Here is a 27,055-nt window from a genome sequence, read left to right as displayed (position 1 = left end):
TGCTGATTTTGGGAGAACTGACTATTAAACCACAACATTAACAAGCAAAAAACAAACACACACACACACACACTCCCCCCCTCCCTGGGTTCAAGCTCATGTTTCTTGCCAATAAAAACATTTAGAACTTGTTTCTCTGTTCCCTCTTCTGTCAATTATTCAGTCTTCACTAGGCAGCAAACAGTAATATTTCCACTTTTTCTTCCTTGTGGTAAATGAAATTCTTTTGCACATTTTTGTAGGGATCATAATAAGGCACTCTTATCTTACAGCTCAATTTCTCTGGGGATGAGTGAATACTTCATTTGCAGACTACCACCTGGGGTAACTGAATGCTACCCCCTTCCTCCAAATTGAATGGTTTCAAAATTTGATCTCTCAAAAGAGCCAGTCATTCTCAAAGCTCTTTTACAACTGAAGTTTCCACAGTTGAAGCTACTTCTTCCTTTTTGAATATGTCTGTGCTGCCACTGAATATTTATTAGACTGCTGCTGGCCTCAAACTATTTGGAACCGTGGCTAATTTTGATGGATTCCAACATGCTGGTTGGAACACTTCTTGAGACTGGGTGGGTCAGAAATAGTCTGTTTTCTACCTGACAGAAAACTAGTTTGGCTAACAGGAGATATCGAGTCAGAGCACGGTCCTGTTATAGCTACGGAACTCCTCCCCCATGGCAGAAAAAAGTGCAGCCACAGTGGTTTGAGATCAGCTCCCTTCCTTAGGGAGAGGATTCCATGGATCCAATAAGTTTTGCTTTATACACTTTGATTCCAATAGGAAACAGCTGCCTGAGCGTGCAACAGCCATTTCAAGACTGGTATTAGAGAGGTATTCGCCAATTGATGCGTGCAATTAATAGGAAGGGATTTGTCAAGGGGAGACCAAATACTGCACAGAGAAATGAACTGGAATGGTCCCATGTAGTTACTGTTGTCACAATGCAAAGCTGCGAGCATCCTGCACAAGGTTTTAGTTCTGTACTTCAATCTGATCTCCTTGACAGCAAAGTCTGTTTGAATTAGGCCAGGGTGAAAAATCAGCTGCTGGGATTCATGCAAACCTTTCCTTTGGATACACCTGAGTCTGTACCCTCGGTACAGAAAACAAGCAAAATGTTGCAGAAATGAATTCTGAGAAAAAAACGTCAACAGTACACCCTACCAGGTCACGTTCTGTAACCCTGGTAGATCCCAAGACTGGCTGTCTCCCTCCACCTTGGCTTTCATATCTTCTACCTCTTATCTTGGGTGTCAGAAAACTGACAAGTATAGCTTACTGTCCTGGTAAATCCCAAGACCACAGATGAAACACTCCTTCTCTGAGGCCAGCTTCAGATGGCATGGAGATTGCTTAACGATTTGATTGAAGCCTCCTAGGAGAAGCAGTGGTAGGGAGGGTAGAAGCGAGATCCCACAGACAAAAATAAATCATTCCATGTAGTGAAGATGTTGCAATATTCAGGCTTACACTTTAGGATTTTGGGAGGTGCACAGAAGATGGTGGCATTAGATAATAGCAATACTCGGATCTAAAGCGATAACGGTCTACATGACAAATAAAAGATTGCTCTAAGTATCTTTACATCCCTTTGCATTAAAGCAACTTTAAATTAATTCTCACATTCATCTTTTTCTGTATACTCTATTTTGTTCAGATCTCCCCTATTGTTTTGGCCTCTCACTAACTGAAAGGTAAATGCTGTATTAGAATACCATTTGCTGTACTCTTGGCCTGGCTCTTCGAGGAATAAAATACCAATACACATCTTAGCTTGGACAAATTGGACAGGATTTGAATTGCAGCCCACTTCATAGGGGGGAGAGATAGCTCAGTGGTTTGAACATTGGCTGCTAAACCCAGGGTTGTGAGTTCAATCCTTTAGGGGGCCATTTAGGGATCTGGGGCAAAAACTGGGGCTTGGTCCTGCTTTGAGCAGGGGGTTGGACTAGATGACATCCTGAGGTCCCTTCCAACCCTGATATTCTATAGCTGCCATCCCATCTTAGCATTTAAGATAGACCCCCACAAAGCCACAGGCTTGCCTTGCCCCCTAATTGAAATTCTCAAGTTTCAGGACCCAATTCTTAGCTCTTTTACAGGTGTAACATCACTGGAGTATGAGAATCTTGTGGTATAAAGCCATTGAATCAAAGTTCAGAATTACACCCTTAGCCCACAGCCTCCTTCCTTCATCCATGCTACTTTTAGAGGCAAGAAAAATAAAGTGTGCACCCAGTACTTGGTGTGCATGTTTCAGTGTTGAGAGTAAGGGGAAATGTGAGTTGGTGTGGACAGGAGGAGGGAGGAATCTATGATATGCTCTAACAAAGGCAGTGACAGAGAACCAGGAAACAAGTTAATGTCACCACATAGCTCTTATCATGGAGCAGCTTGTTTAGCACATCATGTGGCACTGGAGAATGAAGAGTAAGAGTCACATTAGCATTGCAGGAATCTCAGCATTGGCTGAGCCAGCCCTGATCTCTGTCTGGCCTAATACTACTTTTCTTGCCTGTTTACACTTGCATGAAGTGGATGTAAAAATGCTACCAGTTTTCACAGCAGTGATTACAGAAAGGCTAGAGAATCTGACCCCGTTGTTTGTTTTTCTGTAATAGAATTAGTTTTTCAGGATTCATTCCTGTGCAGTTCTAGGAAAGCCAGTATTAATTTAGGACTTCAACACATTCAGCTTTTGAGATCCTAGCCACTCAGGCCAGTTCAGCTGTGTTAAGTGCTGCATCAAGTCATACTAAAATGGATGCCCTTGTTAGACTGGGAAATGTGCAATTACTCTTTGGTATGGCAAAGCCTGCTGTGGAATTTTACAGCACTGCCTCAAAGTTCAGCTATGTGATACCTTAATTACAAGGGAGACATTGGTGCTATTTTTGAAACAATTTCAGTTTTCAGCTGGTGCCTGAACAAAAATAAAGCTTTAAGTTCTTAGAAGAATAACACCACAGTTATGTATTTGCTTGGAAGGACAAACTTCCAGTCTAAATAAGCCCTTTGTGCCAAGATGGCTTTTATAAATTAGTTAATGGAAGCCTTCCTTTTCCGGATACTAAATTTTTTAGTTTGTGATTCTTCACACAGCTTTAGGTATATTCCCAGACTAGTTACATACTAGTCGACATGGACAATGAGAAAGTTAATAAGAGGTCTTTACTTGATATAGAATGAAAAGTGACCGCACTTTTGACATGCTACAATCCCAGTATAATAATTACAAGAAAATATTGCCTTAAAAATTCACACGTTAGTTTTTCAGCTTTAAAAATCAATCCATCATTGAAGTTACTTTTGCAAGCGTCAGCATGAAATAAGTTTCCAGCTCAATGAATATATTTTATGACAAGCGTTTCTTGGAATGATCATGCTGACCACCTCAGACCCCTTTTAAACTTTACGTTACATTAGATTTATATTCTCCAAGCAGCACAGACTGGTGAAGAATCTGGATACTTTCGGAAATGCATTTTTCAATCCCAGCTGTGCACATCTATGGATGATGGGTTCCAGATGTATTAATATTTCATAGGTTTATGATTTATCTAAAAATAACTGCTCTTGTAACTTCATTGCAGAGCGCCTCCACCATTACGTGTTCAAAGCATTATGTTCAAATATAATGCTGCTGCTATTATTTAAGTTATTTTTACTTTTATTTGGGTTGAAGACCCAATTGAATTATTCAATAATTTATGGGTGTAGTAAAATAAAGCCACCAACTGTGTGTGCGCTTCATTTTCTCATGCCCAACTTGAGACAGTGTCTAATTTTTAAAGGGCTGAGAACCCATAACTCCCACTGAAGTTAATAGGAGCTGCAGGTAATGAAAACAAGGCTGCTTTTTTCCACGTGCGTAAATTTAGGTAGTCAGCTTTTGACTTAGGGAGAGATTTTTAAGACGTGATCAATGTTGGGTGAAGACTCAGAATCATAGAAATTAGGGTTAGACGAGCCCTCAGGAGATCACCTAGTCCAACCCCCTGCTCAAAGCAGGACCCACACCAACTAAATCATCCCAGCCAGGGCTTTATCAAGCTGGGCCTTAAAAACCTCTAACGATGGAGGTTCCACCACCTCCCTAGGTAACCCATCCAGTGCTTCACCACCCTCCTAGTGGGATAATGTTTCCGAACACTACTTTCAATGAGAGCAGGGTTGGGCCAACATTGAATGCTTTTGAAAGTTGTGTGGGCAATGGGAACTCAGCCTGCAGTAATGTCTGCATCCACAAGAACTTCACAGAAGTAAGGATACTTACATACTCCACTCCCATTGGTGCATCACTCAGGGCTCCATTGGCTGAAACAGGTGGTTTACTTGCAGCTGCATTTTTGTGGTGTTGCTCCCCTTCCTCCTTGGCACTGCCACCTTGGCCAGGAAGTGCAACTTCACCAACTCCTAGAGCATCACTTTTATATTTCTTTACAAAATCTTCCATAAGCTTTATCTCACTTTCAGCAAGGTCATGGCAGTGGGAAGAGTCCTGGTCATAAACAGGGAGCTGCCTCATTAACTGCCTACGACGATAGGATGCCCCTTCCGTGCCAGCGACTGGTTGCATATCCTTTGGAATCAGTTCCATGTACTGTATAGCCTGATGTAGGGAGAAGGAAGAAAATCAATATTCTCAAAGTGGTTCCTACAGAGAAGTACTAGCTCTGTGTGTATGCTTAATAATTTTACAGTTAAGATGAACACGTTCAGACAAAAATAAAAAGGTAGGCTGAACTTCTGGAAGCTAAGTTTGAGTTTTGAAGGAAGAGCTAGTCAAAATTTTTCAAATTTTCAAATAAAATTTGGATGAGAGACGGGAAAGTGTCAAATGTTTGTTTTTCCTTCTTGTTTTTCCCAACCAGCTCTATAAATACCTAGAGAGATCAGCCAACTTGATATTTTAGCTCAACTCACACATTCTCCGTGTGACCAGGAATGGAAATACTATCATATATAGTATTATATCTAGTGCTTATAGAATGCATTTCATCTGTAGGAATCAAAGCACTTTACAAAATTATGATCCCCATTTGTAAAAAGCCAAGTTACCCAAGGTCACCAGGCTGGTCAATGGCAGTGCTAGACCTTCAATACAGGTCTTCTGTGTAGCAGTCTGGTGGCCTAGCCACATTCTTGTGTCCATCCCAATATACATGGCTCTCACAGTCATCTAAATAGCCTGTCCAACTCTAATAGGTCTGGGTAAGCCTGTGTAATTATCTGAGCCAACACATCTTCTATTTTAATAGACTTCCTTCAGAAGTCCCTTCCTAGCATTAAAAAAAACCAAAAAGAAAAAAAGAAATAAGAGTTCTAGTCTACATAAACAAGCCATTCTAATCAACGTTTTTGATTGCCAGGAGAGACTTTTTTCAAAAAGCTGTTTGCCTAACAAGCGTATCTAGAAACTAAAAAATAAAAATTCACTCAAGTTCAGAGTCATCCCTTATTCTTTAGCTTCAGATGAGCTATTAGAAGAAGTTTGAAGTGTGTGATCAGCTCAATTATGTCTAGACAACTAGAAGACTAGTTCATACATCTTTGTGCATAACTGCATCAGTATTTAATACTAAGCCAGCTAGAGTAGTAATGTGTATTGTATTAGAGTCAGTCAATTTTCCCCTTCTAAAATGAAGGGAAGCATCTAGCAGGTATAGCAGGGTTGATATGTGGCATGTCTTTATAGTTTTATTCATATCATTTGCATTGACAGTGGCTTTTGGGATCTCAGCTGTTCCAAGATATTGAAAAAAGAATTGTTGGCCAGAAGAGCTTTATCCCATCCACATCTGGTTAGGATGACAAATCATTCCTCTGATTCAGGCCCCGCCACCCTTTCACCAAGGCCCCATCATATCACTACAGTATGCTCCTTGAAGGGCTTCTATTGAAAGCCTCAGCTAGTACAGAAAGCAGCTACCCACTTATGGTCCCCATCCAGCTCCAGATTACTTAACTGGGAGTTGCATCAGGACCTTATTTAGCAGTGCTAGTGAAAGGCAGCATAAATTAGAATGACACCAAAATTCCAGGTTCCATGTCCATGCCCTTTTCACTCAGCATCCAATGGCTTGTTAAGCATTGACAGAGAAAAAAAAAACACCCAGAAAAGCCAGTTTTCTACCCCCACCACGCTAAGAATTTGTCAAGAGGCTTACATCTATTTGCAGCCAGTGTCTTCCTGAAGAGACAAGCCTTTTAGATGTAAAAAGACAGTGTTTACTAACAAGAAAATGAATTCCTTGAAGACATCATTGAACCCAGGTATTCTCCCATCTTGTGGAAAGCTGGCACGTCTAGATTTTTTTTGAATAATGGTTGCTTCTTACCCGAGTACAGTAGCCCCTAAATGTTCTAGGTTAAAATATGCCCGCAGGAGCACTTTCAGGTAAAAGGCTACAACAAGAACAGAGTACATCAGGAGACTTCCGTCCTATTGCTGAGTGATTGTACAAAGTGGCTGCCAACAGCCAGGTGGCTTCCAACAGCCAGGTGGCTTCCAGTCATTACAACTGAGAGAGAGAGAGAGAGAGACAGAGGCAAGTCTATAGCATTGTATAACCAAAAACTACAGCTTATAAACCTCAAGAATTGCACACATACATTTTATCCATTGTTTAAAGGGAAAACCCAGAGGACTACCCATGCCTCCCAATGTGTGTGTGGGGGGGCAGGGCAGAGTGAGGGCAGCTGGCTTCAACAGTGTTACTGAGCACGTTCAGTCTGTGCGAGCACACTCAGTATAAGCCAAGCAACAAATCGGGGGCGGGGGGGGGGGAGGGAAGCGGGGCACACCCCCCCCCACTGCTAGATAAACCTATATGCCAATAAGAAGTTCAGTGACTACTGAACTGACAGCTTTGAAATAGATGGCCACCAACATTACTGCACTACTGATTTTGTCATATATGGATGGTGGTCAGCAGCTTCATACCTCATTACTGTGAAGAGAGAATTTGCAAGAGGGCAATTAGGAAACAGCTCTCTGAATAAAGTTAATCTGATGGAAGATTCCCTTGGTAGCCAGTTGGCCATTGAATTCATAGCTTTTTTGGTCCTATGACAAGTCTTGTCCCATGCTGAATTAACATTTGCAGGAGGATGTTTTCTGTACACTTAAGTGATTTCTGGCATAGATCTTAAAGGAAAGGGAGTTTCCCATTGGAGACCTTTTTCCTACTTTAGTGTGAAGAGCTAGTAGGCAGCCAGTTGGCTGCCTGACATTCACTTTTAAGACCAGCATCCAGCTGCATTAGATTTGCATCTTACTTTGTCAGCATTTACAAATAGAACAGTAATGGAATGAAAGACTATTAACTGTTTAGTGTATGTCTTAAGTGGGTAGAGAAGTTGTTTACATAGAGTAGCAAACATTAAACAGCCAATAAGAGAGTTGTTAAAAAAACACAAACAAACAAAAAACACACACCTTAATGTAAATTCACTCCTCAACTATCTTTAGCAAAAAGACATTTCAGAAATACCATGAAATTTCCATCTGATTTCAGAGCTCAACTAGAAAAGGAGACTAATGGGAGAAATCCTGGCCCCACAGAAATCAGTCAATGGTTAAATGCCCATTCAGTTCCCCAAAGACCAGGTTTTCACCCCACATTTTTGGCAGTGTAAATAAATGTGGTTGCAAACAGTGGTGTTTAGACAAACTGTCTATTTACCTTGTGAATGGAAAGAGGTCTTAAAAGTGTTGATTTTTGCTCCTGATAATTTACAACCCCACCAAAGAAGTGTCCTAAAGACAGCTGTTGGTACTAAACTCAAGATCACGTTGAGGCTCCCTTAAAAATGTTGATCCTTAAGAAAGAAGGGTTTCCACAGAAGACCACACAAGGAAAACAACACTGGCCCAACCTTTATGCATATGTATCTGTCATAAATCTAAAGCAAGCTACAGAAACGCTGCAGCTACTTTAAGCACAATCAAATGTATCACATAGACATAGCTTCCACAAGAAATGAAATAAATATGTGAGATTATACTACCATAAGCATTTATTGAGTGGGAAAAGAGTCAAGGCAGTTTATCCAAGAATATTAAAGATAACAGACTAGACAGCTCAAAATCTGCTGACCTAGTTCAGCTGCAGCACAAAAGACAAAACCCGGCACACCTCAATGAAAGGCTTTAATAAGAATTTGGCAGGACTAATGTACTCCTATAGCAGAGCCATGAGACCAATATAAATGTCAACATACCTATCAAAGGCATCTTATTCCAGTGCCAGATTTTTTTTTAAAATAATGTAATGTGTTAGCAAAGAAAATGAAAAACAGCAAAATTCATAAGCCTTTCTAAGCCTCAGAAAGGTATTGGTCAGCTTGGCCATCTTTAAGACAGGGCCAGATACAGTGTACTCTCCCCCTTCCAGATGAAGGAAATGCTTAAGTGACTGCAGAACAGGACAGAGAAGTCCAACCGGTCAGTGAAGACTGGATTCAGTGGTAACAAGAGTTCACCAGCACATCTACCAATGTGATATATGCCACCATGTGCCAGCAATGCCCTTCTGCCATGTACATTGGCCAAACCAGACAGTCTCTACGCAAAAGAATAAATGGACACAAATCTGACATCAGGAATCCTAACATTCAAAAACCGGTAGGAGAACACTTCAACCTCTCTGGCCACTCAGTAAAAGATTTAAGGGTGGCAATTTAGTAACAAAAAGCTTCAAAAACAGACTCCAAGGAGAAACTGTTGAGCTTGAATTAATATGCAAACTAGATACCATTAACCTGGGTTTGGATAGAGACTGGGAATGGCTGGGTTGTTACACATATTGAATCTATTTCCCTACATTAAGTATCCTCACACCTTCTTGTGAACTGTCTAAATGGGCCATCCTGATCATCACAACAAAAGTTTTTTTCTCCTGCTGATAATAGCTCATTTTAATTAGCCTCTTACAGTTTGTATGGCAACTTCTCCCTTCTCTGTGTGTATATATAATCTATCTTCTTACTATATGTTCCATTCTATACATCCAGCGAAGTGGGCTGTAGCCCACAAAAGCTTAGGCTCTAATAAATTTGTTAGTCTCTAAGGTGCCACCAGTACTCCCGTTCTTTTTTGGTAATAAGAATGAGCTTCTTCTTTTGCTACTATAATGTATAGTCAAATGTTTTATTAGGTTACCTTCACTTGGATAATTTAGGACAAAAACATTTTCACTTTTCACCCCGACTATTTTATTCAGATAGTTTGCAAACTGTTCTCTTAATTTTCCACTGGGATTTTGGATACCCACTTAATTACTTACACAGACCCAGCTCATTGAAAACAAGCACTGAACTACTGCCTTCTGGTCTTGAGCCAGCCACTTCAGGACAACATTAAGAAAAATCCCTAATTTCCACTTTCTATTCAGAAGGGAAAAAGTCACTACTGCTGGTTGATTAGAGGTTTTTCTGACCCCAAAGGCCCTTTTCAAGCTTTTCACAAAAACTGTTGATGTTCAGAATTTTTCATGAAAATGTCATGTTTATCAATTTAACCAAAACTTTTATCAATGTTCAAAGTTAATGAACATTTGTGTTTACTGGAAATGTAATTTTACAACAAAAATAGTCTAACAAATCAAAATCATGTTGGAAATTATCAAAGGGTTCAGAATCTTTTTTGGGGTGTGGGGAGGAGGGAAGAAAAGAGATCCCCATTGAACACCCTAGTCTGCTATGTCTGTAAGAATCTAATTTACAGCTCTTTAGTCAGTCTGAACTTTAAGGCCAGGCAACTTGCCCAACCACCAGGAGGCTCTCCAAATGTTCTCTCTGAACAGTATATACACTGCATTTGGTATAGACACATGATTACCAGTAGGCATGTGGTAGATTCAGAACCATAAAAGGGCAATATGACTATGAATTAAGAGTTAAGTAAAGATCTAAATTGAATGAATAATTTTAATTCCATGAATAGAAAATAAACCCTCCCACAGTGCTGTCTAGTCCAAGCAGCACTATTCAATAGCCAGCCTTCATCATGGTGAAAATTGGATTTCTGGTAAATCTAAACTGGGCAGTGTGCTTTAAAAAAAAAAAAATCATGTTACTTTGGAGAACTGCCATTATTGTTCTCTGGATCCCCCAGCAAGCTTCCTATCTCCCCTGGGACTCTGAAAGACAAACACTGGTTAAACATACATTCCAGCAGTATTTGTTCTTTAAGAAAAAAAATAAAAATAACCTCCCCCGCCCCACACCACCAGTAGTAGCTGCTTGATTAAATAGCCAGACAGTCAAATAAGATGGATTCTTGGCCTCCTATTACAACACAGTGCTCTAGTTTTCATTGAAAAAATGTGATTACATAGTTGCACAATTCTAGTGAACAATAACCTGTCTGTTTTTCCCCGAACAGGGAAGACAGTTTAGTTAAGAAATAAATACCATGTATGCCTCCCTGATTTGATGAATCCTGCAACTTTACCTTTACTTCTAAATCCTTCTTTGGAGCATAGAAGAGAATTTTTAGAGCAGCCTAAAAATCATCCTAGCTTAAATTTGAAGAGGAAAAGACACCCTCAGAAGTGTGTGTGTGTGGGTGTGTGTGTAAATAGGATGTTTAAATACCAGAGCACATAGCTCAAAGCTATCTGAGCACTCAAATTCCCCTAAAAGTCCTTCTATTGGTTAGTTTACTTCCAAAATATTTTTAAAATGTTTTCATTTGTTCCCATAATTGCATTATATACCAAGTCCAAATAGTGGGCATAGAAAAGAATGTGTGATCTGATTTGTTTTCTTTAAAATCCAGCTACCCATTCGGATGGTGAAGAACCCCCTTTTGGCTCAAATACTCAAAACTTAATTTTGTTTTTGAGTTAAGCAGCTGATTTGGTCTAGACTGTATTTAGCTGTAAGAAATGTCTCAGCTTCAGTGCCGATGTGATAAGGCTCATTTCAGTGGTTTCCCTATGCAATAAATACAACCAGACACCAGATAACAGTGGGGCTCCTAGCTACTGACTTAGGACGCTTAAGGAAAAATAAGTTACAGTCCAACCATCCAGTCTCTCGCAGTTTGTTTCAGTGACACCTGTGTCCAGATATTTCTCTTTATACTCCCTTTGCCTTTTAGACAAGAAGGGGGTAAGAGGAAGATGGCACTTGCTAACATGGCAAACATTTGTCATGTAAGCCTGAAGAGCTCAGCAATAGTTGGTTCTCAGAGAAAGCAGGTATTAAATAAATAGCTTCATAATTGTTGAAACAGTTATGTTTGCTAAAAAGCAGACCATGATATTTATGGATGGATGGCCTTTGTGCCTCAGAATACACAAAGATATGTTTATGTATAGTGGATATCAAACATTTCAGTTCCATATAAATAAAGCCCATGCGCAAAGATTTCAAGCTAATAAAGGACCAGCTAGAGTAAACATTTTTTAGAAGAACTGAAGCACACAAGACACTTTAATAAGCAGCAATGATCTGGATACTACTGGATGCTGACTGACCAGTCACTAACTAGGTTATGCTCCTTCTTACTTGCCGTGAATTTGTGCCAAGTCCCATATTTCAAATCGCCCTCATGTATGTATGGATCTCAATTCACAGTACATATCCTGAGTGTGCTACTTAGCATCCTAAAGAGCTTAGGGCAAATGTTACAATATAGCGCACACTCTGTGCGTGGACACAGCAGCAACCTAGTTTAGTTGCTAGCTATATATGTAAGTGAAGCTGAAAGTTTCTGGTTTCCCACAAGCAAGTTTTAAACAAACAATCTGCTGTACAAAATGGGTGAAATCCTGCTCAACTCAACAGTGAAACTCCCAGTGGCTATAATGGGAATGTCCACACAGCAATTAAATATCTGCAGCTGGGCTGGTAAGCGGACTCACGCTCAGGCTATAGAACTGTAATATTGCTGTGTAGACGTTTGGCTCGTTCTGGACCCCAGATTCTGAGACCCTCCCACCTCATGGGATCTCAGAGCTCAGGCTCCAGCCCAGGCCCAAAAACTTCTACATAGCAATAGTACAGGCCGCAGCCCAAGCCCGAGTCAGCTGACTTGGGCCAGCCAGAGTCATGATGTGGGTCTTATTCAGTGTAGACTTACCTGATGAGGCCAGGATTTCACCCTATTTTTAATCTGAACCCTGAAACATTTAGTACGTTATAAACATTTTTGTATTCCAGACAATTGTTAGTCTATTGTAAATCCTAGTCTCTGTACCTGCTTTTGAGCTGACAGAATCTATGGATGATTAAGATTTTATTTGCTCTTGTATTTCTAAAACAGGTGCTCAGACAATCCCATCCTCATTCCTTTTGAGTGACAATGAACTTTTAAACATAAGTATTATGTCAGTCGCTCTACCCTGTAACATTAGAAGGTCATGCAGAGCCCTTGCAGGATATTTGCTAGTATAAGCGATGCCTCTCTTAGCCAAACTCCTTAACTTGTCCCTCATGTAACTCCTGCAGCTCACTACCCCTATTTTCATGCATCAGCACTTGCTTCCAGAGACTGGAAGCACCGATGTAATTGAGACACCTAGTTTCCTCACTATTCCAAGCCAGCTGGAAGTAGGAGATACTGGAATTCTATGAAAAAAAATCCTGTTCTGACAAGACTTCTGAGTCCAACAGATTCAGGACAAGACAGAAAGGAGGAGAAAGCTTTTCTGTGAGAGTAGTATCTGGCGCTTGACCATTCTGGGAGAGAGAGCTGATTTCCGTTGAACGGGGGATGATTGTACTTGCCCCTCTGCAAACAACTGGAAGAGCAACAATAGTTAGAGAGGCAAACTGTTAACAGATGCAAGTCATTTATTGTCATGGGCCTGGGTTGGCAGTATTGAGCGCTAGTCTTTACACAAGCAAAAGCATTGCGTTCAGTAGGATTATTCACATGAGTAAGCAAACGAATTTAGTCTGAGCAAGTGTTTCTTATGGTCGTGGGGCCTGAATCTGTAGATTTTAGGGCAGGGACCTGGTCTTTCTTATCTGTCTGCTGTCTAGTGTTCTGTTGGTACTATAAATAAGCATCTTCCCCAACTTTGAAGTCTGCCTTTAAGGGACGGTATTAACTGGTCGTTCTGCATATCTGTAAGTGGCAAAAATGTGAAACTTGCATGCATAGTTCTTATTATTAGCCAGTTATCACTTACATCAGTGTCTTACTTTAAGTCCTAAAGCAAGCTACAAAAGCTATTACAGCTTAAATCACAAAGCAAACACCATTTTTACAATGGCTGTTATAGTTTGGCTCTGTGCAGAAATAGCTTAGGAAAGCAAATCCAGAGGCCTATACAACAGAGCATTAAAGAGGAAGTAATACTTCATCCTAGAAAGATTTAAGACCAGTTTGTGATTTACATGTCAGGAAATGACCACGGACTGCTTCTGGTTAATGAAGAGAGATACTGTACCTCAAATTAAGCCCACACTATTGTTGGCCTCAAAGGGTCAAGAAAAAATAAACTGCTGTTTAAATGGAGATTTCACATCTACTGTTGAGACCATGGCTCATTTTTTAACGAGACTCATACAGGAAATTTGCAAATACAGCATCCCATGTAGATGCTGCATTGGTCCTTACAGCTTTAATATAGTGGTCTTGTTTTTGAAAAATGGAGTCAAGTACAGTTTAAAGGTTGGTTGAAAAAACCCAGACTCCTGTCACATTAAACCACCTTCATATAAGTATACCAGAATTTCAGTAGGCCTTACAGTTAGATTTGCAGGCGAGTCAGACCAACACAGCAAGCACCCAAGGCATCTATTCATGAAAGATTAGCATCCCGATTGTTTAGCTTTGAAAAAAAACTGAAACATGCCATCTTCCTTATGACCATTCTGAAGAAAGCTGAGAAACATTAGTCTGGTTTTTTAAGCTTAAAAAACACTTATGTGGAATACACAGATTTAGTATAACCAGATGTACAACAGAGATAGGTTGTCCGCTCCAATGTTTTTACTGGGCATTAACTGGATGAATGAGGTAGACTTTCCATTCTTAAAATACATTTCTAGGGGAAACATTACTGTAAGTGAACCTAACCCCCGTATGCATCCCCCAAAATCCAAAAACAAATACATCAACCTACAGAAGCCACCACTATGGTTGCAGCCTGAACCCACTGAAGTTATTTCTGCACTTGTGTGGTTTTTGCACTACACTAACCATGGCATGAACTTTAACTCCAAGAGAAACCATAGGTTCTAATACTTTTTAATGGTAATGTTTCCAATAGGGCCTTTGTTACGCAATGCAGAACATATTACTCAACTGGCAAATCCTTACCAGCTTCTGGGTCAGTCCTGGTGGAGCCCACTCATAAGTTATCGTGTCAAACGTTGGATCTTTCCGAGACACAATAGGATTAGTGATGATCATGCGGTTCCTTTTGTAGATGCGAACACCATCGCCACCTTTCACCCGGGCAGTGAGCGTAGAATACTTTGAGTCAGACAACAAGCGGCCAATTTTCCGATCATCTTCTGCATCAGAGCTCAAGCTGTGATCCTCCTGGCTACATTTGCATGACTTGCATATTTTCCTGTGTGGGACAAGTGAGATCAATCATCCTTTTGATATAAGCTGGACCTTGGTAGGCATGTGCTCTTTTGAAGGCTCAGTGCTGAACTTTAAAGTTACTAAAGGTTAAATACTAAACTGGATCGCGACAGAAGACAAAAAGGGCTTTGTGATGCAAACTATATTTGGGAAGGCAGCAGGATATGCCTTAAAGGAATCTGCAGTGGTATGGAATACAAAAAACTGTAAATGCCTTACTGTTGTCCCTGGTGAGAGCAGCAGCAGCCGCCACTGATCAACTGTGCCTTCTCACCCGCTGTTACTGAACAGCTAGTTTCCATGAATTTATAAGGGACACTCAAAGAGATTATTAATTTCATGGCAGTACCACACAGTTTCCGTTACTGAAATTTATACTTCATTGCAAGTGTTTTTGTAGTCATAATTATAACCAAAATATAGGAAGATTATAAATCCATACTGCTATTTCTTGGTAGTCAAAAATATATAGTTTTAAAAGCAAAGGGCCAAACTCATTTTTAGTATAATAGCAATGATTAATTTTGATTCCCAATTCTTCTCTGTAGTTGGCAAGTCGATTTAAAACAAGAAGTAGCTGAACTTTGAAGGCTGAGATTTTCATGCAGCTTAGGTGTGGAAATCAGGAACCCACAGTTGTATAATGTGATGTTACATACCACATTCTGTAAATCTGTAATAGTACTTAAGTAATACAGAGATTCCATATGTACAACAAATATGGAACTGTGCAGTACTTAAATACATAATTATAAAAGCAAATTAGAAAACAATACAGAATTCACTGACCAAACACAACGGAGTGTTAAGTTCTAAAATCTTGAAAAGGGTTGTGTATTTTACAAGCATGATACAGACTCTTAAATCATAATTCTTGTTCATCTGCTAGACAGAAGTTGCCTTCTAATTTGCAGGCATTGTTTCTTTTTGATTTGCAACCAAACACTTTGGCATTCTTCAGGATAAGAGGAGGGATACAGATGTTCAGTAGTTAACATCTGTGCTGCTCAAGCTGTCCTCAAAACAGAAGTGTGTTACTGGTAGATCTCTTGGTTAGATGATGTTTTTTAGAAAAATACTGAAAATGGGATATCTAGAAACACAAGATATTTCTGATACTAGACATCCTGTTGAGATAAACCTCAGTTCAGCCAAAAATAGGCTTAGGAGAACCATTGCTAAGGTAGATATTTTAACCTGTTGATGAGCATGGTGAGGGACATTAACATTCTGTGAAACCAAAGGTTTTTATTTTCACTTTCCCCAGCCATGTCTGTCACTTTTGTCCTTGATAGCAGTGAGTCAGTGTGTAGAATATTTACTATGGACATTTGGCATTATCCTGTTGGCTCATGCCTCGCATTTTGAAAGTGAGCAAGGACAGACAGCATGGGTTTTGTTTAAAAAGCATTTTTCAAATCGTTGTACACTGGGTTCCAAGCCTGTGTAACACACACACACACACGGGATTTGCATTACAGTATATAAGCCCATATGCAGTACATCAGGTGGCTCAAGTCTAAACAGAGTATAATTACTTTGGCACTAAGCCCCATTCCTGCTGTGCCATTGAATAGCATCAAGTACATGGCTGCTATTTTGCAGCTGGCTGATGACAAAGAAAAAACAGTAGCACAAAGAGAGCCACCATCATTTAGTATTATTACTTTCCCCCCCAAAGTTATGTCAAAGCATAAGTGAATATTCAGTTTCATTTACTAAATTCTCAGAATTACACAAACTGCAGTAGGCTGTAATGTAGGGTTTACAGCCTGTTCTAATTCCTGCCAAGAAATTCTATTACACAGCACAATTTAAAAAAAAATATTTTAAGACAAAAAAAAAAAAAAAAAGAACTGGTGGAAGAGAGCTGCAAACTCGTTTTGCCTTCATTTGAACCTGCACTTACACTGTGGGTTCTAGAGTTTGACTAGTTCAGACACTGCTACTTCACAACCCTTAGCACCTTGACCCAGCTTTTCCCTATGGGAGGGATATTTGAGTTTGTAAATTGCCTGGCTTACTGGTGGTGGATCATACAGCTGCAGTTTCATCAAGGGCACACAGAGCAGATGGACAGAACTGCTAAAATGGCACCGATCCAACATATACCCCCACTGGCATTACTGCTGTATTTAAGTGCCTCCCAGTATTTGAGATAGAAACTCCTCTCCTGCTTCCCAGCCTGTAAAAGTAATAGCTTGATTAGTTATCAGGATTTTATTTTTGCATGAGAGTTTCATATTCAGTTCGGACTGCTGCAAGATCTGAGCTGGTTATCTTTGCAGGAGCAAGGCGCATAGTCTGTGCTCCTGTGAAAACGGTCTCCCACACTCATGGGTGAAGTTGGTTGAAAAATAGGAATTTGTTTCCTTTGTTGGAAGATTTCAGGTTTAAGTTTTCTGCATGTTTTCCCCTCTCCTTTTTCTAGTCGCATTAGATGTACAGTTTGGATCTAAGGTGCTTAAGTCAAGTGAACTGAAAGATGTTTACTCTATCCAAAGAGGAGTATATTTTAATTCATTTTACAACATATGACAAATGCTCTCAGATTTAGGTGAGTGTGTATAGATTACTGTATGTACCAAGTGCATTATTGTTTCTCCTTGTTGTGATACACTGGGACCCTCTAGCATGAGGGTTGCTAGAGAAACGGAAAGAAATGGTTAACATATGCAGAGGTGCAATCTAGATTAATACATTCTGAGGTCCAAAATAATCCTCACAGCACAGTAGGTCACCTGCAATGTGTTGGCAGAGCATTTGGTGCAGTTTGGGAGATCTAGATACAAAAAGTTAGCCTGCTAAACATCTATTTTCCTTTGTTGTGCAGGTCTCTACCCAACCAGTATATTCTTACAGATTTTATATTCCAACCCATTCTATTAACAGCAAGTAATCACATCACAGCTGTTTCTTGGCTCCAAAGAAGCCATAACGTAACTAAGTGAAGCTGAACATGTGTTTTTATTTGTATGAGATGATGTATCACTAGTATGCTTTCAGTTTCTCTGTCACCTTCATCCAAGTATCACCTTAAAAAAGGTCCTAGGTTAGAGCCACATCTGCACCTTAGAGATGTGGAATGGAGCAGTTTGTTTACTTTTTAAAGTCACACTATAGAAAAGTGCCTAGTAAAGGGAAAAGTCAGTTCCCCACAATGAAGATAGATCATTTAATTGAAAAAATGCACTCTTTAGCTTTGGATCGGGTTAATTCATTTTTGTTCTACACAGACAATCACCTCCCAGTGCTGCTCCGGAGGGCTACCTTGGCAAGAGTGGCTTAGACCCTTTTTTAATCCTCCCTTGATCATGGTCCCCCACAACTAACTGCAATCTCAAGGGCGATTTAAGTTGTGCCAGCTGCCCATGACCTCAAGAGGGCATTCTATCATATGGAGATAGCCAAGTCACAGGGCTGTCGAGATCATGCCCCTCCACCCCCAATATCAGCAGGTGTGAGTACAGCAACACCAGAGTCTAGACCTGATGAACAAATGTGAATCTTTTCCTCAGAAAATGCTTGCTACGACAAGATTTTCTTTTAACATTTTCCATGTAGATTTCAGGGTTTCAAGGAAAAGAGCCTGAAAGGCTTGACAGTTTAAAAATTTGGATTGCTCCCTGTGATAGAGGGGAATAGTTCATAATATTTTGTATTAAGAATGTGTGTTCCTCAATTTCCCCTACATGCTGCATGGTTAACTAGGCATGGGGGAAAGGTTTATTCCCTAGACCTAGATGTGACCGACTCCTTGCTGTCGGTGGCCTGGGCCCAGACAATTGCCTGGCCATTTGGTACCTAACAACTAATGACCAGAGGGACCCACCCTCTGCGGGATGCCAGACAGGTTTGACCAGCTGGAGAACAAAGGGCCAGGTGACGATGTTTTCCCAGGAACAAGAACAAATGTTTAAGGAAGAGCCCTTCGGGATTGTTAAGTGTGGGGCTGCTGGAAGGAGGAGATGCTTCTGGACTGGGACTACAGAGGGATTGGAGGAGGGCTCTGGGCTGATCCAGATGGACTTTTCTGTTCTCTACATTAAACAGAAAGACTTTCTATGCCATTTTCCAGACATCTAACAAACCCTTCTGTTTTTACCAAGCTGGCTGCGCCACTCCAGAGTCAGGGGTGCATTGCTCCCTTTGGTTGTACAAGTCTCCCCTAAGTGTTCAGTTCAGGTGCACTCACTGAGGGGGAGCTCACGGAGCGAAGCAGGTGTGCTGATGGCTCCAAAGTTCAGTCCCAGGAGGTGGTAAAATCAAGGGACTTACCCCAGTGAGAATGCGACCCGAACAGGCTCAACACACTAAAGGGGTCCTCCCCAGGGACTGTTCCAAAGCACCAGACTTGTGGATCTGAGACACTCCCGTTCCCAACCCTCTTCTTGCTTTCTTGGTGGCGGGGGAAGGGGAAGAAGAGACATTTTGACTAGTACTGTGAATATAGTTAAAGAAATACAGAGTAAAGAAGTGACTATGCAATTCTGACAGATAGCACAAGATGAAGAAGTGTTTTCTGGATAGAATGAAATGGTAGTGTAAGCAGGGGAATAGTCCCGCTATTGTGGGGAACTTTCCTGGCTTCTGCACTACCCCAGTGAAGTGGGCTAGCAAAAGGATCCGAGTCCTTGCTCCCACTTCCTTTACCCAGTGGCCTCCCTGTCCTTGAAGACTCCCCTTTCACTCTCCTGTCTGGCAGAATCCTCATACCCCAACAAGGCTGGGCCCAGGGATTCCTGGGGGGCTCAACCCCCAACCCTGCTGTGGTCACCTAGGACAGGGGCTAGGGTGTCCCCACTCCGGGGTACTCTCTCTGCCCTGGGCACTTCTCTGACCCACTGACCATTACATACAAGTTAAAGTTATTTAATCAACAATTAATTTTAAAAAAAGAATAAGGAAAAATGGGAAAGGTTACAGGAAACACATCACCCCACTCTGTGGCAGGGAACATCACAAACAGTGTCTCTGGAATGCCAGGGCAGTTCACAGTCTGTTCCTTGTAAGTCCCAGGCCGCCTTCTCCAGCCCTGGCAGTGCTGCAGGAATGCTGTGGGCTGGACACTTGCTCTGGTGGTGGCCACATGCTCTCAGGCTCTAAGTGGTAGGACCCTTCTTCCAAGTGTTGCCCCCGCCCAGTCGGGGTTACGATCCAAGCCTGGCCCACAGAGCCTCTTGGCTGAGGCGTCTGCCTGTGCTGGGCCCGCTGCCCAGGGTCCCCCTCGCTCTTCCCAGCTGCTCACCACACCCAGCTCCGGACTGCCCCAGCTCCAGCCCCACCACTCTGTCTCTGCTGCTCTGCCTCCAGCTCCCTGGGCTGCTTCTTTGGCCCCTCTGCCTCTGGTTGCTACAGCTCTGCTCCCAGGAAAAGGTCTGCTCTGCAGGCTGCTTCTGTGACTCTGCTCCTAGCACGGACCTGCTTCCTGGGCTGCATTTCTGGGCCCTCTGGCTCTGGTTGCTGCAGCAGCTCTCCTCCCAGGGCAAGTCTGCTCTCTCTGGGCTGTGCCTTTGGGGCTGTAGCTCTGCTCCCAGGACAGGGACTGCTCTCTCCAGATCTAGCACAGCTCTGCACCCCAGCTCAGCTCGGACCCCTGCTTTCTCCTTAGCTCGGCCCCACTCTGTGTGACCCAGGCAATTCCGGCTCACATGGAGGACGGGACCTCCCTGGCCTCCTGACTCCCTGATTAGCCTGCCCGCCCTGTCATTCAGGCTGACCTGGAGCATTGGCCTCTCCCCATTGTTCCTGGGGGCTGTCAGTCTCAGGGTCCTGATTCCCCATCAACCCTTCCCCCTTTTTAGTACTGGGAGCTAGCAACTAGAACACCCCCACTGAATGTTAGTAAGGGGGCAACAGTCCCCTTACAGTAGCTAAACACACGGGGCCACTGATAGTTTACACAGGCTGGCTGAAGAGAGGAGTCCAGTCCTGAATAATTTTTATTCTGAATTTGTATCATTTAAATTGTGCAAAAAGGTTACTTTTGTTGTACACAGCTACTGTGGAACTGAGCTGAGGAGTTTTTAAAGCATGACATCGTTGCCCTGGGATCACTCGTGCATCCTGCTGAAATTGCCTCCTGCCTCCCAATTGAAGTAGGAGCAAGTGTCATGAACACAAAAAATGAAACTGGTTTTTCTGATGGAAACATACTCTAACCATTATTATTGTAGGCATACTGGGATAAACACCAGACACTATTAGCCTGGCTGCTGTACATGAGAATTTTGAAAAGCTGAAGAACATTGAGAAGCAAATGAAGTGTGTGGTGGGGGGAAAGGGGAGGCAGGAGGATGGGGTCAGGAAGAATCTAGGAGTACTTCTGCAATGAAGTGTTGATACCATTTGGATTCCTTCAGTAAAACCTAATGGTACTGATTCTGGTCTAAGAAAGAAGGACACAAGGCTGTTCTTTGGCTTAGGATCAAGGTGGGGAAAATTACAGATTTCTGTGGGATGGCAGTGTAGAAGGGATATTTTTGTCTGCTAGCTTGTATGATTTTGGCCATTCCTCATTCACTGAAGATCCAAGCGCCACTTCTGGTACAGGGTTCTGGCAGGAGGTAATCTTAGCAAAGACTCCCTTCCCTATCCACTCTGCCCCCCAGCTCATCTTGGAGCCTCTCCCCAAGCCTGGAGGTTCCCCAAGATCCCAGAGACTTTGTGCAAGTGCCCTGTGCCCAGGGGTGAAAGTATGTTAGAGGACTTACCGGTACGCTGGAGTCCTGAGCAGGGGGCGTGGCCCCAACCGGAAGAGGCGTGGCCTTAACCCCCCGAGCCCTTTAAATCACTGAGGAGCCCTAGGGGCTCCCGGCTGCCACCGCTACCCTGGGGCTCTGGGGTAGCAGCTGCCAGAGCCCCAAGCCCTTTAAATCCCTGCCTAAGCCCTGCTGCCCGAGCCCTGGGGTAGCGGCAGTGGCGGGGCTTTGGCGGGGATTTAAAGGGCCCCGGAGCTCCAGCCCCCGCTACCCTCCCAGGACCCTTTAAATCCCGGCCTGAGCCCTGCTGCCTGAGCCCTGGGGTAGTGGTGACCGGGCTCCATTGGGGATTTAAAGGGCCCCGGTACTCCAGCCGCCGCTACTGCCCCGGCCCTTTAAATGCCCGCCGGAGCCCCACCACCGCTACCCCAGGGCTTTGGCAGCAGGGCTCCGGAGGGGATTTAAAGGGCCGGGGAGGTAGCGGCGGCTGGAGCTCCAGGGCCCTTTAAATCCCCGCCAGAGCCCCGCCACTGCTACCCCAGGGCTTTAAATTGCCGTCTCTGAAAGCCAGTCCTGATATGGCGCACCGGCTCTTACCGGTACGCCGTACCAGGGCATACCGGCTTACTTTCACCTCTGCCTGTGCCTCATTATTACCAGGATTACAGTAAAACTCTGATCTCACCTAGGGCATCTGATTCCTACTGTGCTAGGCATTAGACAAGTTGGGTGAGAGACAGTTCCTACCCTGAAGAACGTACAGGGTAAAGAGAAGACAAAGAGGTGGTGGAGTGGAGATATACCATCCTGGTAGAGTGAACAGGACAATAGTCTCCAAACATCATGATAAATCCACAACTTTGCTTGTTTCTTTAATTTTTGGATGGGATTGCATAGGGAGGAGATTAGCTAAACAGATAGAGGGAGGAGGACTGGTTAAGGTGTAGAGACTGAGGGTTATGTCTACACTGCGCATGTAGCCTGGATGATTGGCACTCAGGTTAGCCTAACCCAGTATAAGCGTTCATCAGAAAAGCCCTATATGCATTATGTCCTCACCGTTTCTGCACTTAATGTATATGTGGGGCCATTTCCCATGATTCTTTGTGCTCAGATACTCAATGGATTCTTCAATCAATTCTGTCAATTGTGGAAGAATATACCTGTCTCAGAGAGAATTGTGGAGGACTATCAATATTCAAGTGACCTTTCCTATGTCCTCACTGCAAAATGGGCAGGTTCCAGTCTGAGATAACAGCTTCAATCCAGACCTCCAGACATGCAAGCAAACACAGGTTCAAAGCACAAAGAGACACATGCTTGAGGGTTATGTGCAGCATAGAAGGTTTAGACCAAAAAATAAATAAATCAAATCATGTAGGTGCATGAGCTAAGACTGCACTGTAGACATATCCTAAGGGCAGAACCTTCTAGCCCTCTAGTGGCCTCCCCAGCACTGAGCTTGCACAAACTCTGCACTTCCCTTCCTCCAACACAATCATTTATCAGTTTGCATCTACAGAGAGTCAGTGAAGCCTGAATATAGACAAAGCCCCAAGAGAGATTTTTTTTAAATAGCCCATCCAGCAGTAGATAAATTACCTCCAAGAATGTGGCTCAAAGCCTGTACACATCCCTCTGCATCGCAGACAAGGCATCCCTCTTCCTGATTGCTGCTGGCTTACAGACATCTGGAAAAGAGAAGAGTTTCAGGATTTTTCTTTATTTTATATATTATCTCTATCTCTTGGCCTTGAGTTCTTCCATTGTGCATGGCTTCTCAAGCATGTTGATTCCTTTACAACTGTGCCTTGTGCGGTTTGAGGTCTCCAGATCAATAAATCATTGGGCAACTGGGTACTCATGGTTAAGCAAGACTGCTGAAAAAGTTCTGGTCTTGAACATAGATGAAAAGGGATAAAGACCTCTTATTGACTATCTGGGTGCTAGCTTGTAGTACCTCCACCATACATTATAAACCATTGAGACAACATTGGAATAAAACTTCTGGTGGCCAATAAGTTGGGCTCACCAATCAGTACAACTGAAAATTTCTTATCAAAGCAAAACTTCAGACACCTTCCCTTCTAGGCCACTTGTTTAATGGACATGTGATTAAAATGCAGCACGATCTAAACAGATGTTTAGAGACCGTGAATAAAGGAGCATGTTTTACATTTAGTTTTAGCACAGGATATTGAATTACCACTTACATTTTCCATTTAGGGGGCTGTTTGAGATACTTCTGTGAATGTGAGAAGAACAGATCTCAGACTGAGTCTTGCTGAGAGGTTATCAATGAGTTAAGTTTCACCAAACTTATCACACAACTTGTATACCATGTACAAATCAACTCAAGATTGTTGAGTGATAATGACTGAGCTCATTATCTTTTTACTTTAAAGATTAAGGGGGTAATCTGAAGTACCTAGGAGGGGAACACATGTAATAATGGGCTCTTCAATCTAGCAGAGAAAGATTGAATGTGATCTAATGGTGGAGTTGAGCTTAACAAATTCAGACTAGAAATAAGGCACAATTTTTTAAAACACAGTAATTAACCATTGGAACAATTTACCAAGAGTTGTGGTGGATTCTCCATCACTGACAACTTTAAAATGGAGATTGGATGGTTTTTGTAAGATCAGTTCTAGTAATAATTTGGGGAAAAGTTCCATGGCCTGTGCTACTCAGTAGGTCAGACTACAGGATCACAGTGCTCCTGTCTGGCTTTTGAGTCTATGAATTTGAGTTTCATGGGATGCAAACAGCTGAATTAGAGAATCTTTAGCCTTAACCACGGGAAAAACTTCCAGGAAAAAATGTCTGGGTGAGAAGAATTATTTAGATATAGGGACAATTATTCAAATAGGTGGGAAATGTGAGGCCAGAGACACTACAGCAATTTATATATATATGAATTGTAATGATCAGTGGTTGAAAACTAATACCCCTTTTAACACAAAGACTGGATTTTAAGAAAAATCCAATCCCTCATTTGGGCCCCCTCCTTGCATTTGCTTCTCCCATGTTGAGGGTTCACCATTCTAGTTGTTCAAAAGAAATTGCAAAGAAGTAACCACCCACTCTTCCCATTGCTTCCTCTAAAGACACAGATTTTAATTTATTAATGTTACCAAATGAAAGGCAAATTTTTATATTTATTATACATTCATATTCAGACAGAGCACCTTCTCTTAAAGCAACAGAAATGAATGGGAGCTGAGGGTCATCTTGTGGGGCTACTCTCATTTCATGTAGTTCTAAGGGCTTGTCTCTGGGAAGCTATTCCTGATTATCTCTAAGTGTAGACACTCTTATTCTAGAATCAGAGTGCTTTATTCTGGATTAGTTTAATCCAAAAATGGACTAAAATAGTTGATCCAAATTAATTCAGAATACAGCATTCTTATTCTGGAATAATGGAGTGTCCACACATGGAGATAATCAGAAATAGCTCCCCAGGGAAACAAGTTCTCAGCTTTCATTCACTTCTGTTGCTGAATAATAGAGAAAACACCCCTAAGCAGTGAAAGATTGAGATACACGGTGCAGCCTTACTACTAATGTTCATTTTATTGATATACAGTATACTCCTGTTTATCCAAAACCCTATTATTCCAACCTCTGCATTATCAGAATCCCTTCTTCATCTCCCATGGGTATGTATACATTGCAATTAAAAACCCTCGGCTGGCCTATGACAGATGACCGACTCACAGGGCTTGGGCTAAAGGGGTTGTTTAATTGCAGTGTAGATATTGAGGCTCGGGCTGGAGCCTGAGCTCTAGGACCCGGTGAGATGAGAGGATCCCAGAATTTGGGCTGCAGCCTGAGCCTGAATATCTACCCTGCAATTAAACAGCCCAGCTGCCCGAGTCCAGCTGGCAAAGACCAGCTGCAGGTGTCTAACGGCAATGTAGACATATCTTATGTGTCTTGTGCTGGGGAGCCAGAAGAGATGTGGATGAGGATGTTTGGATAACAGACTAGGGACCCCCAGACACAAGGGTAACAGGGGTGGCTACCTTGCTGCTGACTGGCTCCTGCCTTCAATTAGCTGAACAAAATCCATGCCCCCCCATGCTATTCAGATAGTCCGGAGTATACTGTAGAGACTTCCTTGGTCCCTATTCAGAAACTCAAGTTTCCATATCTCATGTTTTGCTTTGCAGATGGTTTCCATGGTGAAGGGGAAACATGGTGGGGAATAGATAAATGCCCAAGGGAGGAAAAGAAGAGGAAAAAGAAATAGTGTGATCATGCTCCACTTTAGGCTGTTCATTCACGACAGTTGACAGACTAAGTTTATACAGAGGAGTCCATGGCTGTGCAGGGAAGGCAGTGACAAAAAATGCTAGTCTCAAAATGGGAAGAAGGGGCAAATATGAGCTCATTTGTTGAGCAGAAGCAGCCAATAAGGTTTAAAAATACAACTTCTGTGTCTATCTTTGCACTGCAGGATTTATCAAACATGACTTTCTGAATTTAAAGAATGTGAAATGCATGACAGGAGCCAAGAATGAAGTAATTCTAAAAGGAAAAATTATGGAGAAGTGATACTGTGGATTTCTGAATAGGGCTATAAACTTTCCCAGAATCCCATCTCTGATGGACAGTTCATCTGCACTGGCAACAAGTCTCTACAAAAAAAACAAAAACAATCAGTTTTGCCAACTGTTAATTTTTTTTAAATCCTGTGAGTTGATCCCTCCCCCCCCAAAAAGCAACCCCACATGGGAATTACAATTAAGACTGATCCCAAAATTACGATTTAATCTTAGGCTTTTAGAACCCCTCTCTTACCCATTCCCAGTGGGAGTGTGAAAATTAAGATGTTGCTAACTCATAAAATTTATAGTGAGCAAAGCAATTTTGGTCCCGATACAGGATTTTTCACTGGAGGACACAATGAATATTAGGGACCTACTGCCATAGGCTCTGTACAAACATATAGTAAGAGACAGTCCCCATCCCGAAGAGTTTAATCTCACTACCATGCTTTGCATTAGAGTATGTGACATGGGAACTGGCTTAAACTAATCTCATATATGGTCCAAACTTCCTTGAGATAGGAGCAGTATTTAAACCCTGCTGAGCTGGACAGGATAGTGACCTACAAGTGAAAGCATTTATGCCTCATTAGCAATACCCCAATACATCCAGTCTCTTGTAAATGCTAGTGTTGCCTGGCTTTCTGGAAAGAGATATACTAAATCAAGTTCTGACCTTTCTGGAGTTTACACAGACTGGGTCTTTCATCCTGTAGACACAAAAACAAAGCAGCTCATACTGCTCTCAGTCTTAAATATATTGTCTGTTCTTAAAGGGACAGATCCATTAGTAGCACAACATCCATATTCCCTTCTAAATAATCAATCATTCCAACTACTCGAGGATCCATTTTTATACAAATACAAAATATTAAAAGAACATTAAGGCTGCGAAAATAAAAGTACGCTGTCCCCCATACAGCCTCAGGGACATCACAGGTGAGACAGGCTCCCTGCTCTCAGTTCCATTGCCCACGCCAGAACTGCAGCCCAGAGCTGCAGTTGCAGGGGAAGTCCTGCTCAGCCCCAGGCTGGAGCATGCCCATTGTGCACAGCATCTTCCGGGAACATTGACACAAGCTAAGTCACTTGGCAAGGGCACATGGCTCAGAGGAGACTTGCTAGCTAGAGCTTTTAACAGTTTTCTCTTTTGTTCAATGAAGTCAGCATTTGTAGAGTGCTTGGAGAGCAAATGCAAGGAACTAAAGGTATGTCTACACTATGAAATTAGGTCGATCTTATA

The 27,055-nt window shown here is 42.2% G+C and overlaps 1 protein-coding gene across 1 annotated transcript in view; it reads right to left on the bottom strand.

Annotated features, from left to right (window-relative positions):
• LMCD1 (LIM and cysteine rich domains 1) overlaps positions 1-27,055 on the bottom strand; it is a 65,256-nt gene that overhangs the window by 8,819 nt on the left and 29,382 nt on the right. Inside the window, exons 2-4 of the mRNA XM_048858339.2 lie at positions 22,862-22,950; positions 14,286-14,541; positions 4,278-4,613 (exon numbers count right to left, since the gene is read on the bottom strand). Coding sequence (XP_048714296.1) covers positions 4,278-4,613; positions 14,286-14,541; positions 22,862-22,950 — 681 coding nt within the window. The remainder of the gene's footprint in view (positions 1-4,277; positions 4,614-14,285; positions 14,542-22,861; positions 22,951-27,055) is intronic.

The sequence above is a fragment of the Caretta caretta genome, chromosome 7 (assembly GCF_965140235.1).
Source record: "Caretta caretta isolate rCarCar2 chromosome 7, rCarCar1.hap1, whole genome shotgun sequence".
Taxonomy (NCBI): Eukaryota; Metazoa; Chordata; order Testudines; family Cheloniidae; genus Caretta; species Caretta caretta.
Note: the sequence above shows the minus strand (reverse complement) of the source record. Positions and strands in the feature narration are given on the sequence as shown.